Source organism: Taudactylus pleione, unplaced genomic scaffold (genome assembly GCF_031769625.1).
Source record: "Taudactylus pleione unplaced genomic scaffold, aTauple2 ptg000609l, whole genome shotgun sequence".
NCBI classification, from domain to species: domain Eukaryota; kingdom Metazoa; phylum Chordata; class Amphibia; order Anura; family Myobatrachidae; genus Taudactylus; species Taudactylus pleione.
Genome location: NW_028285011.1, coordinates 12,056,299 through 12,070,775, shown reverse-complemented (window position 1 = coordinate 12,070,775; position 14,477 = coordinate 12,056,299). Strand labels below are relative to the sequence as shown.

The 14,477-nt window shown below is 44.3% G+C and overlaps 1 protein-coding gene across 1 annotated transcript in view; it reads left to right on the top strand.

Moving 5' to 3' along the window:
• Positions 1 to 14,477, top strand: part of SLC9A4 (solute carrier family 9 member A4) — a 110,475-nt gene that overhangs the window by 51,458 nt on the left and 44,540 nt on the right. Inside the window, exons 3-4 of the mRNA XM_088454066.1 lie at positions 7,257 to 7,516; positions 13,159 to 13,376. Of these exons, the coding sequence (XP_088310192.1) occupies positions 7,257 to 7,516; positions 13,159 to 13,376 (478 nt within the window). The remainder of the gene's footprint in view (positions 1 to 7,256; positions 7,517 to 13,158; positions 13,377 to 14,477) is intronic.

The window sequence follows — 14,477 nt, the reverse complement described above, 5'->3', positions numbered from 1 at the left end:
CAAATTATACACTGCAGTGCAGCTTTGGGTTGATTTTTGGGGCATTGGTCCCCTGGATTGCTTTGGTTGGTCTGCTTCAGGGCATCACATTATAACACTTTTCCTTTTTTGCACATTTTAAACACTTTTACTGTTTATTTATTATATATGTGTTTTCACTTTTCTACTCTATATATGCAGCCACAGCTGCTCTTATCTATCTTACTCTACACTTCACCTTTCTCATTAGAGCGATGCCCTGGGGAGGCTTGGCTGAGCTGGTTTGGGGGTGTCCTGTGCCCTGGATTTGAACCCCAGTATGTTAGGGACCTACCCTACAGAGGTTACCTGGATATAGTGGGTAGGCTCATAACTTTGGCCATTATTATGCTAAAAACCTCTATTTATAGCAAAATTTCATTGCAAAATGTATTTATATATAATTAGTAATTTGGAGTTGTGCACCTGTGATCTGTCTTTTTTTGTGTCTACAACTGGAAAAATGGTCAAGTCTCCCTAAACCTGCAAGGCCCACCCATTGCAGCCCACTTCCCAAGTGAAGTGGAAGATCCAGCTGACTTGATAACGTGATTCACACTGAATTGTGTCATCATGGCCCCGCCTTCCACTTTACAATGCTGGTAATCGCGGCATTGTATAGCGGTAACGGGGCTATGATGAAGCAATCACACTCCCCACACCACTCACATGGACAAAGCTCTCCACCCACACCTGCCAGCTGTAGGTAAGTATAATCTAATGATTCATTTAACACTGCCGATGGAAGCGGTCAGGTGCTGTGAAATGCATTGCAGTTTTAAGTGTGAATTTCATTTGTATTTTTTGCTTTATTTTTAAACCTGATTTTTAACTTGCAATACTGTGTTTTAAAATTATTTGTATTTTCAATTATTCCTCTAACCATTGTTGTCTACAATAGTGAAAACAATTTTTAATTGTATTACTATGCAATTAATCTAATCAATCATTTGATTATTGATTATGATTTTTTGTTGGGTCATCCCTTATTTGCCAATTGAAGCCAATATTTCATGTTTGGGTAAGAGGGTGTTCGACCACTTATATATTACGTGCTGACACTGCCTTTAACAGTCCTATATAGCTCGGCTCCCATTTAACGGTATATTTACTAAAGTGATAGTTTTTAGAAATGGAGATGTTGCCCATAGCAACCAATCAAATTCTAGCTATTATCTTCTTGAAGGTGCTAGTTAAATGTTAAGTGGAATCTGATTGGTTGCTATGGGCAACATCTCCACTTCTATAAACTCTCACTTTAGTAAATATACCCCAAAGAGACTAGTTTTGCAAAGCGGAAGTGTCACAATAAATTTTGATCTATAAAGTGCCTTTTCTCAGTGCCAGATATACTCTCCTGTCTTCGATTCTGTTCCCCTTTGGGTTAAGTTGGGAACCCACCTGTTCTCCTTAGGTCGCAGAGATTGGGCGCCACCCCTACATTAATTTTTATCAAGTATAATCTACTGGTAACCATAACTTCCCATTACCTATTATCCTAATTTAACATCCTTCCTCTGCTGCTCTAGAGAAGAATTTTGCGTCAAAGTCCCACTGCTAATAGTTAGGAGATGTAATAACAAACCTTGGATAGAGATAAAATAGAAAAGTTGCCCAAAGCAACCGATCAGCTTCTAAATGTCAAATGTGCTAGAAAACTGACCGCTAGAAGTTGATTGGTTGTACTTTAATTGCATAATTAAAACAACAAGAAGTGACAAAACTATATTGCTAGCGTACACTTACCACTGGGACATGTGGCATTTGTACATCTGTAACTGCGACTGAGTCTGGCTCTGTTTAAAAAGGGCTTTGATACGAGCAGATTTTCCTCGCGCCAAGTTCAGCTCCATTTGCGTCTTTGTTCATGTGTTATACCAGTTCCTGCGTTATTAAAGTTGCAGCCTAGCGTCTCTGGCACACTGTGATTGGCATTTTGCTGCATCTGTCATGCGACTAAAGCCGGCGGATCGGACAACATATCGTGCACATCGGCCAGTGTGTACGTGTTATGTCGTTGTCAGCGACATCGCCCATCGGAACTGCATGCAGGTCCAACGGGCGATATCATCAGCGTGGGCCATGCTGACGAATGCAGGATGGCCCCCACCATCGTTCCGTCGCTGCCGCCATCGGCACTAGTCCAAAAAATACTCATAGGAGCAGACCAAAAAAGGAGCAATTTGCACCTACAGTAGGCAAAACCATGTTGCACAGTGGGTTGGGCAAATTTAGAGAGTTTTATAGTTTTGATCAGTAGCACATTAATATTTGAATTATTAATATTTGAAATAGCAATGTGCTTTTTCCTGTTGGATGAATACATTTGTATAAGTGTGTTGCTTTGCATTGTACATTCTGTTTACACTTTGCTAATACAGGAATGAATATATTGATTTTTCTCAAATACATTTGCATTCAATACACATCTCCTGAAAAATTGCTTTACAATCTCTTGGGAGACAAAAGGAAAGATTTTTCATACTCAGATAAATAGCACGGAAGTATATGAGTGCATATTCTGTTCACAGTGTTATGTCATATAGGTATCAGTGGGGTTTCTAAGAAATATTTCCGTTTAATGTGCTGATACACAATTCTGATTATTTGCAATCAACATACACAAAAACCAACAGTGGCCAATCAATACATTTTATATCATTACTTGTAACAGAGAGATGAAAAGAAACGTATATTTTGGTTGTTAATGATAACTACCAGTGGCGAATTTTATCTAGAGGCTGCAGGGCACCACCCCGTGAGCCTCGGTCCCGGGATTCGCTACTTAGTGGTAGTGTAGGAGATGGTCCTGGACACAGCAGCTGATTAACAGATGTACCTTCCTTCTTAGGGGCCCAGTCTAAAGCTGGTCATACACAGTGCGATAAAGCAGCCGATCCGACGGATTGGTATGATTTGGCTGCTATATCGCGCTGTGTATGGGCCTAATGTTGGACCGACCATACACTCGTGGGGTCGTACATCGCACCCCCTGATCTTACTGCAGGTTCAGTCGATCAGGGGATGCGATGTGCAATCTCTTGCAGCGCTATGCGGGTATGGGAGGGGGGAGCTGGCATATGGGGCGGTCGGCCACCCAATCGCACCGTGTGTGGGGACTGCCTGATATGTTGGACGTCGGATCCCCCGTCGAGTCGCACGGTGCCTCTTGCACCGTGTATGGCCCGCTTAAGTAGTGGCTTCTTCCTATTGGAAGCTCTTAGTTATAATCTTACACCAGACTGGCAGTCCAAGAGGGAGGATACTCCTCCCCCTGGGACTACCAGTCCGGTATGCGATTAGTACTTAGAGCTTACAGTCCTTCTAGGAGATGTGGTCTCTAGAAACTGCTTTAATGCATCTATGCATGTGCAAAAAGTGATAGGTATGATGGCGGAGGTCAAAATCTGATGTCAATCTGAGTGACATCATCATTAAGAACCCCATGCAGCCCTCCTCAAATCTAAAAGGTAGAAGGCGCCGCCGGAACTAGACATTTGTATTTTCTGAGCAAATAAACTCCAAAGTACAATATCAATTCATTACTCAGGTAACTACAGTAATATAATTCAGTATGTAACGAAGATATGTGCCATGTCACACAAGGTAAGTGACTTAAATTTATTTTCAAGCTATGACAGTTTTGTTATACAGTACCAACCTGCATTTTAGCCCTGGTCACTACCTTTATTAGTTTAAACTGGCTCTTAAGCTGGAATCAAACTAGATGACCTGTGTACCCGGCCGACAGCAGATGCAATGGAACGACATATCACGCAGTCCGCACACACCACACAATCTGGTTAACGACCGTACGATATGTTGTTCCCTCATCACATCCCGCCACATCCAAATGCATGGGGTCGTCCATCAGATCTTCAGATTGAGCAGCATGTATGGCAGATCTGAAGATGGGACAGACGACCCGGCGGGAGCGCACATAGGGCCTGATTCAGAGCCGGACGCAATCAGCGCTCGCTCGTCCAGAAAATAGGGGTGGCTATTCAAATGAACCGTTCGCTCTTTGCGGTCTGTTCACGCCTCTAGGTCTGAACGAGCGAACAAAACTTGCGGTCGTTTTTTTCTAAAATACGCCCCCTGGCCGCTCGCATCCTACGTCATATCCGCTATTTATTAGATTAATCGAGTACATCGACCAGGGTATGAACTGCTCGCTATTCTTGTGGCTGGTTTTTGCTACCACAATTTTGCGAGCAGTTCTGGCTATAAAATAACCCAATGACGTGGTCAATGACGCTGCTGTTTTAATTATGCACACCCTTAAAACGCCCGTTTTGACCTTTAAGCACGCCTGCGTTCGGATCTCCACTCCCCGTTTTCAAGCACCTTCCCCCGTTACCACCCACATACGCCTCCTCCTGTCACTCAAATTATCAGGCATTCGCTATTTTGCGAACACATGAATTTCGACCGCACTGACTGGTTCGTGCATGCGTATAACGATCCGTACGCATGCGCAGTTGGGCAAACATCGCTCGGAGCGAATGAGCGGCCGCTTACGAGCGGCTCTGAATCAGGCCCCTAGTGCATATACATTTGATGATTTAAACAATTCGTAATTTCGATCATACAATATAAGGGTTGCATCAAAGATTAATGTTACATAATTTGCTTATATCTAGATGATGCATATAGGGGAAAGTGGCATCTAGAAGCCCAAAAACATGCCAAGACAACAAACTCAGATCTACTGTGGTGATTTGTGCAACAGATCCTTTTCCATTGCCCTTCCTGGTGTTACTCCTGCCTCATTCTAGTCAGATATCCTTTGTTGTGTATTGGTCCTGCTTATGTTTTCAAGTGTCTCTTGGTCAGTGATTAAAGTGGTCCTAGAGAGGTGATGGAACTCACCTCCCTATATGCCTTAACACCCCCCTCCCCCCAGTTGGTGCCACCCCTCTTGCAGTTCCCACTCTCCTAACCCCTCTCACAGTTGAGGGGGTGGGTCTGTTGAGTGGGCAGGGTCTGTGGAGGAGGGTAGAATACTCTCTCTTCTTAGGGCCTGGAGGGGCTGTTGCAAGCCACTGAGGAGTGCAGGGTCGGCAACAGAAATCTTGGTGGCCGAAACACTCTTTTTGGGGCCTCCGACATCTCTGCAATAGGTACAGGCCAGTCAGTTTGAAAGTTTTTTCTTACCTACTGTATATGGTGGTTTCTTTGCAACGTGGAAGAATATGAGCCTCACTGGGTAGCGTTTTCAGCTGGTATTCACTATTCATGTAGAATATCACATTGTCTGGAAGATGCCTGTTTACGTAGAGATATAACCAATGTCATCATCATAACTGAGGATTGATCAGAAAATATATTGTAACAGTAGTTTTCATGCAGGGCAAAATGTAAATTTTCATGATCAAAAAATGTATGCGTCTCTCCAGGCTCCCCTGTGTCCCTCCATCTCCAGGCCTCCCTGCATTGAGCCAGACCCCCTTTTCTCTCTCCAGGAGCCCTTGTGTCTCTCCATTCCCAGGTCCTGTGTCTCTCCAGGCACCCCGCATCTTTACAGGCCCTCTATGTCTCATTCCCCAAGCCCCTGTGTGTCTTAGCCACATTCCCCTGGCCCCAGTGTGTCTCAGCCCCATTCCCCAGCCCCAGTGTGTCTCTCAGCTCCATTCCCCAGTGTGTCCCTCAGCCACATTCCCCAACCCCAGTGTGTCTCTCAACCATATTCCACAGCCCCAGTGTGTCTCTCAGCCCCATTTCCCAGCCCAGTGTGTCTCTCAGCCCCATTTCCCAGCCCCAGTGTGTCTTTCAACCCCATTCCCCAGCCCCAGGGTGTCTCTCAGCCCGATTCTCCAGCCCCAGAGTGTCTCTCAGCCCCATTCGCCACACAGAGTGTCTCTCAGCCCCATTCTCCAGCCCCAGGGTGTCTCTCAGCCCCATTCCCCAGCCCCAGGGTGTCTCTCAGCCCAAAGGCCCAGCCTGTCTCTCAGCACCATTTCCCCAGCCCCAGTGTGTCTCTCAGCCCCAGTGTGTTTCTCAACCCCATTTCCCAGCCCCAGTGTGTCTCTGAGCCCCATTCACCAGTCCCAACGTGTCTCTCAGCGCCCCATTGCTCAGCCTGTCTCTCAGCACCATTCCCCCAGCCATAGGTGTGTCTCTCAGCCCCCTCCCCCAGGGCGAGGCCAGGCAAGGTGGGTAGACGGAGGTGGAACAGGTTCCGCCTCCAATTACAACTGACAAAACACAGTTCTGCTACATTCCGTCCCACTTTAACCCCTGCTCTTGATATTGACCTGTCCCTGAATTCTCATTTTGCTGTAAACTACCTGCTCTGGATCCTGACCTGTCAGACAATTATCTTTTTGTCTATTACGGGGGAGATGTATCAAACCTTCTAAAGAGTGGAGAAGTGGACCATAGCAACCAATCACCTTCTACCTATAATTTTATAGATGGTACTTGACCAATGGTGGGTAGCACAGATGGCGTAATGGTTAGCATTACTGCCTCACAGCACTGAGGTCGTGGGTTCGATACCCACTAAGGCCCTAACTGTGTGGAGTTTGTATATTCTCCCTGTGCTTGCGTGGGTTTCCTCCGGGTACTCCGGTTTCCTCCCACACTCCAAAAATATACTGGTAGGCTAATTGGCTCCCAACAAAAATTAACCCTAGTGTGTATGTGTGTGCATGTGGTAGGGAATATAGATTGTAAGCTCCACTAGGGCAGGGACTGATGTGTATGGACAAATATTCTCTGTAAAGCGCTGCGGAATATGTGTGCGCTATATAAATAACTGGTAATAAATAAATAATAAATAAACTAGTAGCTGATACAGTAGGTTGCTATGGGTAACTTGTCCACTTCACTCTTTAGAAGGTTTGATACATTTCCCCCATATAGTACCTCTCTGCATAATCTATAATCTACCGACCCTGCCCATTGGGCAATTGCTGCCTGCGTTACCGGTATTCTTCAATTACTGATCAACAGCGCACTGCTGATCATCGCACAGAGTGGAATATAGTCAGAACAGCCTAACATGATTAGTGGTGTGCAGTGTTGAGCCCTGTCCCTTTCAAGTTTTTGATTAAAAACTTTGCATTTTTCCATATTAGCTGGTGACAATGTAGGGTTATTGACCTACACCAAGGTAATAACTGCTACTTACACATTAAATTGAATAAAATTTGGGATGGAAAAGTCAGCGGCTATAAAGGTAAATACACACTTCTACGCAATGTGTAACCTTGTGTATCCTTGTCCTCTTTCAGGTACTATATAATATTTTTATCTCATTGACACAAATGCACACATTTGAAACCATTGAACCAGTGGACATCCTTGCTGGTGTAGGGCGTTTTTTTATGGTTGGCATTGGCGGAGTGTTTATTGGGATTATTTTTGGTTTCGTATCTGCTTTCATCACTCGGTTCACCAGGAATATATCTTCTATTGAGCCTCTACTTGTTTTCATGTTCAGTTACTTGTCCTACCTCTCGGCAGAAGCATTCTACCTCTCTGGAATCTTGGCGTGAGTATCATACAATGACTTCATTGCATTGTAAATTTGGTTTCTTTATTTATTTCCCCACAGAGTCAATAACGGTTTTATCTTAGCGACTCCTGTCCTCATTTAAAGCTTTTTTATATTTAATGCATTGACTTCCATATAGCTTCATCTTTTACTAAATACGAAGCCTTTTTATTTTTTGATATCTATTATGTGAGATTTCAGCAATGTGTTTATGTCATGACAGAGTTTATTGAAAGCACTTTGAGTCCTCTAGGAGAAAAGCGCTATATAAATAAAATTATTATTATTATTATTAATTTTTTGCCCTGGGGTAGGACACAAAGCTGCCACCAAATGTATCCAATGCAATGTACCAGAAAATTTGTGTTATAAACCAAGGCAAGAAAAATAATTGCTCTGGCTGATCATACAGAGGCATGGCTGAAAACCACAGCTTACCCCCCATAGAAAACATACACTGTATTTGGTAAAAAGCCCAAACATTGATGGGCCTATTCATCATCGAAGGCCATATGGCCTTTGATGATGAAGTATGGAACTCACTGCGAGGGATACTTAAGTATCCAACTCGCAGCGGGGGAAACGAGACTTCGGAGCAATTCATCATTGCCCCGGTGAGGGGACAACTGCTCCGAAAAGCAGTTGTCCCAGTGGTTAGTATCACAGCTACTTCTGTAGCTGTGTTACTTACCTGATCCCCGTCGTCCCGGCTACGCATGTGTGACCTCGGGTCACGCATGCACAAAGCCGCCGGGTAGGGAGTGAGGAGGCGGCAGAGGGATCCGCTCGGATCCCTCTTCGCATCCCCGGAACTCCTTCCCACAGGAAGGAGCGGGGCTACGAGAGCAAGCGCCGCCTGAAGATGGCGCTTGTTCTCGGCAGCTAACTCCATTAACTTTCAGTTTTTGGAGTTTGCTGAATAGCAAGGTGGTCCTATCGGACTCCTGATGACGAATGGCCCGGTAACTTAAATATGCAGAAACTAGCATTTACGCATGGTTACTGGGCCATTTATCGTTTGAATAGGTCCCTAAAGCTTTATCCCAAGGGGAGGGCAGGTATATAGCCTTATTTTTGAAACCAAGGAGCTCTACAATTCTTTCTACAGTACAAGTATCATTTTTGTTAAAACATTTTATGCATTAAGTGCTGTTACATTATCATTTCTGGCAGCAATCACAGTTGTCCATCTCATTAGCTATCTTGCTAGTTCACGACTGAAGTGCAGTTGTCATTCATAAATAGATTTTAAAACATAAATAAACATTTCCCTAGTTGATGTGCATTCTAGAAAACCAAAAGTGGTACTTGCATGACTACTTTTAATTTCCTGAAGATAAAGTGCAATTTTTCTAAACTGCTGGATTCCTGGAATAACATGATCATTAGGGAGTTTCAGCCAGTAATGTAATGGGAGAGAGCAAATTAAAGATGCTAACTAATACCCCTTTTCCACTGCTGCAATAACCCAAGTTATTGCCGAGTCTACTCGGATCAGAGCTCAGTGGAAGAGAGTCCCAAAAAAATAACCTGGGTCCAGTGACATGGGAATCCAACCCAGTTAGCGACTAGGGTTGGACACGGGAAGCACCCGGGTTAAGGGGCAGTGTAAATGGGTAACCCGGGTTCTGTTTACAGCAAGAGGAGATCCAGATTTCCTGGCGCTTGGAGATTATGTCATCTCCAAGCGCTGGCATAAGAGTTCAACTGCACATGGGTGCAGTGTGAACGGCGCTGACCCGGGAATAACCCAGGTTGGCGCCGTGGTGTGAACGGGGTCTGTATTAGTCATATATTCATTTTAAATGGATACTGTGATCAAAACTGTGTATGATACCTATTTGTATTTAGACATAATTTATGGATGGCAGAATTGACACGTATTGTTTGGATACAATTTTGCACAAAAGTCTACATTTTTATTTTTTATCTTCAGAGCTACTGATATAATTTGTGTAGTTTTTTTCCTTTGTTAAAAAATTTGTTTTTTGTTATTAAACAATTTGTAGCTGAATAATCACTACATTTGGTAAATTGCACTGGTGTACATTCATTGGTTCTCAGTTGCTCTTAAGCATTTACTTACTGACCAGTAGCTTTACTGTATATGATAAATGTATTTACACTTATGGTAATTTTGGTAAATGCAGTATAGAGGATGCAGGGCCCTCTCTACACGTGCACAAGCCCATTTCACATACATAAACCCATGTTTTAAGTAACAGGCCTATTTGCTATTAGAGGCCCCAGAATTGTGGGAACTGACATCATCAATGGCATTAGTTGGATACCATATTAATGGGATTGGGGGTAGATGTGGGGCTTAATAAAGAATATGCCCGTGTATCACATCTGTTTCTCTTTTTATCAACTTCATCTGTACAGTACTTGTTTTATGTGTGAATGTATTGTATTCATATGATTAATAACTGACTGCCCTGCTTGTGGAATTCTGTGACATCATACAAATACACAAAGATGATCATTTCTGTTTTTAACAAATGTTCAACACATAGGGCAGAATTCAATTGATTCCTGCCCCCATCGCGCCCGACAAAGCTATTCAATTCTTGCTCCTGTCGGGCACGATCAGCTGACAGCGCTACATTTCAGCTCGCAGCCCCAGGGGGGTGAGAGCTGAAATGTGCGAAAAGTGACATGTTTGGGTGCCCAAACATCACTTTTCGCGATCGCGCCCAGCACTTTGGTCGGGTTTAGCTGCTTTACGCGGCTAAACCCGACCACTTTGGGCACGAATAGCACGAAAATCTGGAACAATTGCATAGCGGCCCGCGAACTCCTATCACTTTAGATGGGAGATGCGGGCAGCGAAAACAATTGAATTACGCCCATAGAAGGGTAACAGACTCAGGGAACATGACAATCTGTCACAAGCTTTTACTAGGTAGCACAAACCTGGGGAAGTGGGTGAGAAGTGCATGAGGTCACAGAGTGAAATCTAGCTGCTTTGCAAGCTCATAGATCAGGTGTTGCATAATATGGCATTTTCATATTGATCTGTGTATAATATCTAGCCTCTATGGCTGGAGAGGCTGAATGGGGAAAGAAGAGGTGGTGAAGTGTAGGCCAAGAACTCTAGGGACGTGTTCACATAAATGTGACTCAGCTGTGAATTAATAAGCTGTGAAGCCTGTCAAGCGGAAAATTGTAGTAGGCTCTCCTGAGTCTCTGTCTGTGTTGGTGATCCTGCTAGATGAGGCATAGCTTTCCTACTGTCCCAGGGTCCTGGAGAATGGATTGTTGAAGCTGGTACTTATTTCAGTGTGGATAGCTACATGCAAGACCACCAACACCCAGGGCCTGCCTGATGCCAAGAACAGAGGAGTAGATTCTGGGATGACAATTGCATAGACCTGATAAGGGCCAATAAATACTAGATAACAGTTAGTGGGGAAAGTGAGAAGCGGGAGGAGCATCACACACAGTAATATGGCTGGTCCCTGGAGTGGTGCTAGCCAAAAGGACGTAAATCAATGCCAGGACTAGCTATTAAAATGTCAGGATGATTAAGACAGGTTCCTTCCTTAAAAAAAAAAAATAATAATAATTATATATATATATATATATATATATATATAAACTAGATTTTTTTTTTAAATGTCTTCAGTGGCACCATGATGACTTACCAGGAAAAATTTCCAGTGAAGCCTATGGGTAGTTAGCCTCTGCAGACATCTATATACTGTACATGTTGCTGGTTACTTCCTCTTACAGCAGTAGCGTATCTATAGTGAATGCAGGGTGTGTGGTGCATATGGTCCCACACTGCACACTCTGCACCCATTCAATAAACCTTCATTTTGTAGCAGCTGCCTCAGACTCAGACGAAATCTCTGGGAAAATGGCACCTCTGTAATTTTCCTGGAGATATGGCTCAGGCGCAATAGAGGAATCATTGGGGAAACAGCTTCGGCGGAGACTCAATAGAGAAATCACTGGGAAAATTACACCAGCGCCATGCACGATAGACTCTTCCACAATACACATACCCTGATGCAGGGGGGAGGGGCCTGCTCGGACACTGAATATGGGACCCCTACTCTCATAAAACTCTCCTATCATACAGTAATATGTACACTGAAGTGCCAAAAGTCATGGGATAGATACCTAGCATTGTGTAGGACTCCCTCTAGCCTGGCAAAGTGCAGCAACTAGACGTGGCATTAATTCCACAAGTGGACGAAAGATCTCTGGAGAGATGTTGACGCATGCCGTCTGGATAGTTTCCCACAGCTCCCTGATATCTGTAGGTGCAGGATCTTGGGTGTGAATAGACCTCTCCATCACGTCCCATAAATGCTCAATTGGGTTCATTTCAGTTGTGGTGGCCATACCATTCATCTGAACTCTCCGGAATGCTACTCAAACCAATTCTTCCCAACTTGGAACCAATGACATGGTGCATTATCGTGCTGGAATATTACATTTTTCTGGAGGGACATGAAGTCCATGAAGGGCTGCAAATGGTCATCAAGCAAAGCAACATAGCAGTTACTGGTCAATGACATGTTCAGGTGGACCAGCAGACCCAACCCACGGCACTTAAACACAAACCACATCATTATGGAACCGCCACCAGCCTGCACAATGCCTTATTGACAACTGGGGTCTATGGCCTCATGGGGTCTGCACCACACCTAAACACTACCATAAGCCCAAAACAACTGGAACCGTGGCTCATTGGACCACGCTACTTGTTGTCAGTCCTCCAGGTCCCAATTAGCGATGTCACAAGTCCAGGTGAATGGATGTGTCTAGTGTCATAGTGTTAACAGGGGCACTCTGGTGGGTCTTCTATTCCCATATCCCATGGAAGCTAAAAAAAACGCTGCACTGACCTGCTGGATATGTGTCTGGTACCTCTTGCATTGAATGTGGATGTGATTTGAGCCAGTGTTGCTTCTCTGTCACCATGGACAATTCTGGCCAGACACCGCTGATCATGATCATGATTATTATGCACCTGTCGTCAACCACTGCGCTGTCCACAGTGGGTGGTAATACCTTCCATGAGGTATTCCTGCTACACGTGACAACTTAGATTAAGGAATGTTGAATGTGTGCACAACTTCGGAAATGGAATGTCCCATCCGTCGGGCACCCACTATAATGCCCCGTTCGAACTCCGATAATTCACTTCACCTTACCATGAGCAGCCCAGCCGGTGTACAAACTGACTCATGAGATGTCAGATTACAACTGATACAGGTCTGGGCATGTCCTTTACGTCACAGTACGGTGACGTCACCTACCATTACCTTTACGCAGAGCTATCCCAGGAGTTTTGGCAATTCAGTATAGTTTATGCATATTTTTTCATAATTGAAGCATTTGTGTACATTTTATGATAGATTAACAGCTACTTATTGGCAACTGTTTTGTGACAGAATTGCATGGTGCAGTGTTTCATAGATTCTGGATTTGCTTGTTTTATTTTCCCATAGTAACATTTCATAAATTTATGATTAACAGTGAAATTCAAAAACTGAAATATAGGGAAGTACATTTCACAAAATGAATGCAGTTACTAAATCAATATGCTATTATATACAGTATATACATGTTCCTCATACTTTCCATAGATACAGTAATATTCATTAGCTTTTTATACCCAACAGCATGACAGCCTGCGCGATGACCATGAAAAAATATATTGAAGAAAACATTTCAAAGAATTCAAGCACGACAATTAAATACTTTATGAAGATGATGAGCAGCGTGAGCGAGACTCTCATATTTATCTTCATGGGCGTCTCCACAGTAGGAAAAAACCATGAATGGAACTGGGCGTTTGTCAGTTTCACTCTACTCTTCTGTCTTGTTTGGCGAGCACTGAGTAAGATGTTTCAAGTTGTGATATTTTATAATTTAGAAGTGTCCTATAGACTACATACAAACTCCATGGAAGCTGCATTACAATGAGCAAATGCTGTAGTAAATCAATGAAGTATTTGATATCATATACAAAATTTAGTACTCAATGCTAGATAAGTCAAACTGATTTTCACTTTAAAATGATTTATTAAGAAAAACATACCGCCCGGATATAAGTTACTCTACACTAGCGAGAGCGACTCAGCACCTTATCCTACTATGTAAAATGATTGAGTACATTATGCTGGGTTCTTCTAGATAGCAGAGACATACATACATCAGCATTTTAAGATCTGCAATAGCAGAGCCGTAACTAGATATTTTGGTGCTCCCTCCCCCTCCTGGACAGCCAGGGCATGCAGGGACTTCTAGTCCTGAACAAGATAAATTACAGTCTGCAGATGTTCTCTATACAGTACAGACTGCGGGTGAGCACCATTAAAAGTGTGCCTGAGCAGTAGCTGGTATGGCCAGGTTGGCATCCAGCATGAACCCCCACTCCTCCCCTGAAGCGGCCCCTGGGTAACTTCCTCTCTCTCCCCATATAAGGCTGCAGTGCTGTACAGTAGCCATGGGATGTGAGCTCCTGCGGCCGGCTGCACTCACCTGCCAGTGGCTGCACCATGAAGACCATCATGGGGTCTGGCTGGGGGTAGCAGATAGTGGGGTGACTGGCAGGGGGTAAAAGGAGTGTGGCAGATAATGAGGACTGGCTGGGGTGGCAGGGTATGGAAGGAGGAAGGCAGATAGTGGAGGTGGCAGCCCCATGTCCCCTGGCACAAGGTGAGCCCCAACAGTCCGGGCAAGAAACAACATATCAATCTCTGCACTCACCAAAGGCTCCTCACTCGGCAGAGAAAGTACTGTGTCTGGGGTGGAGAGGGGTCTCATGGATGCCCACCCCTCTCCTCATGATCAGTTTATCCTCCCTTACATGGAGTGGACCCCCTGAGCAGCGCTGCGCCCGGGTTTCAGACAGCCACGCTTACCTGATATTGACGAGGGTGGCCAGTCATTGTCCTCCTCCTATGTCTTGCTCACTAACTCCACCTATGTGTCCTGA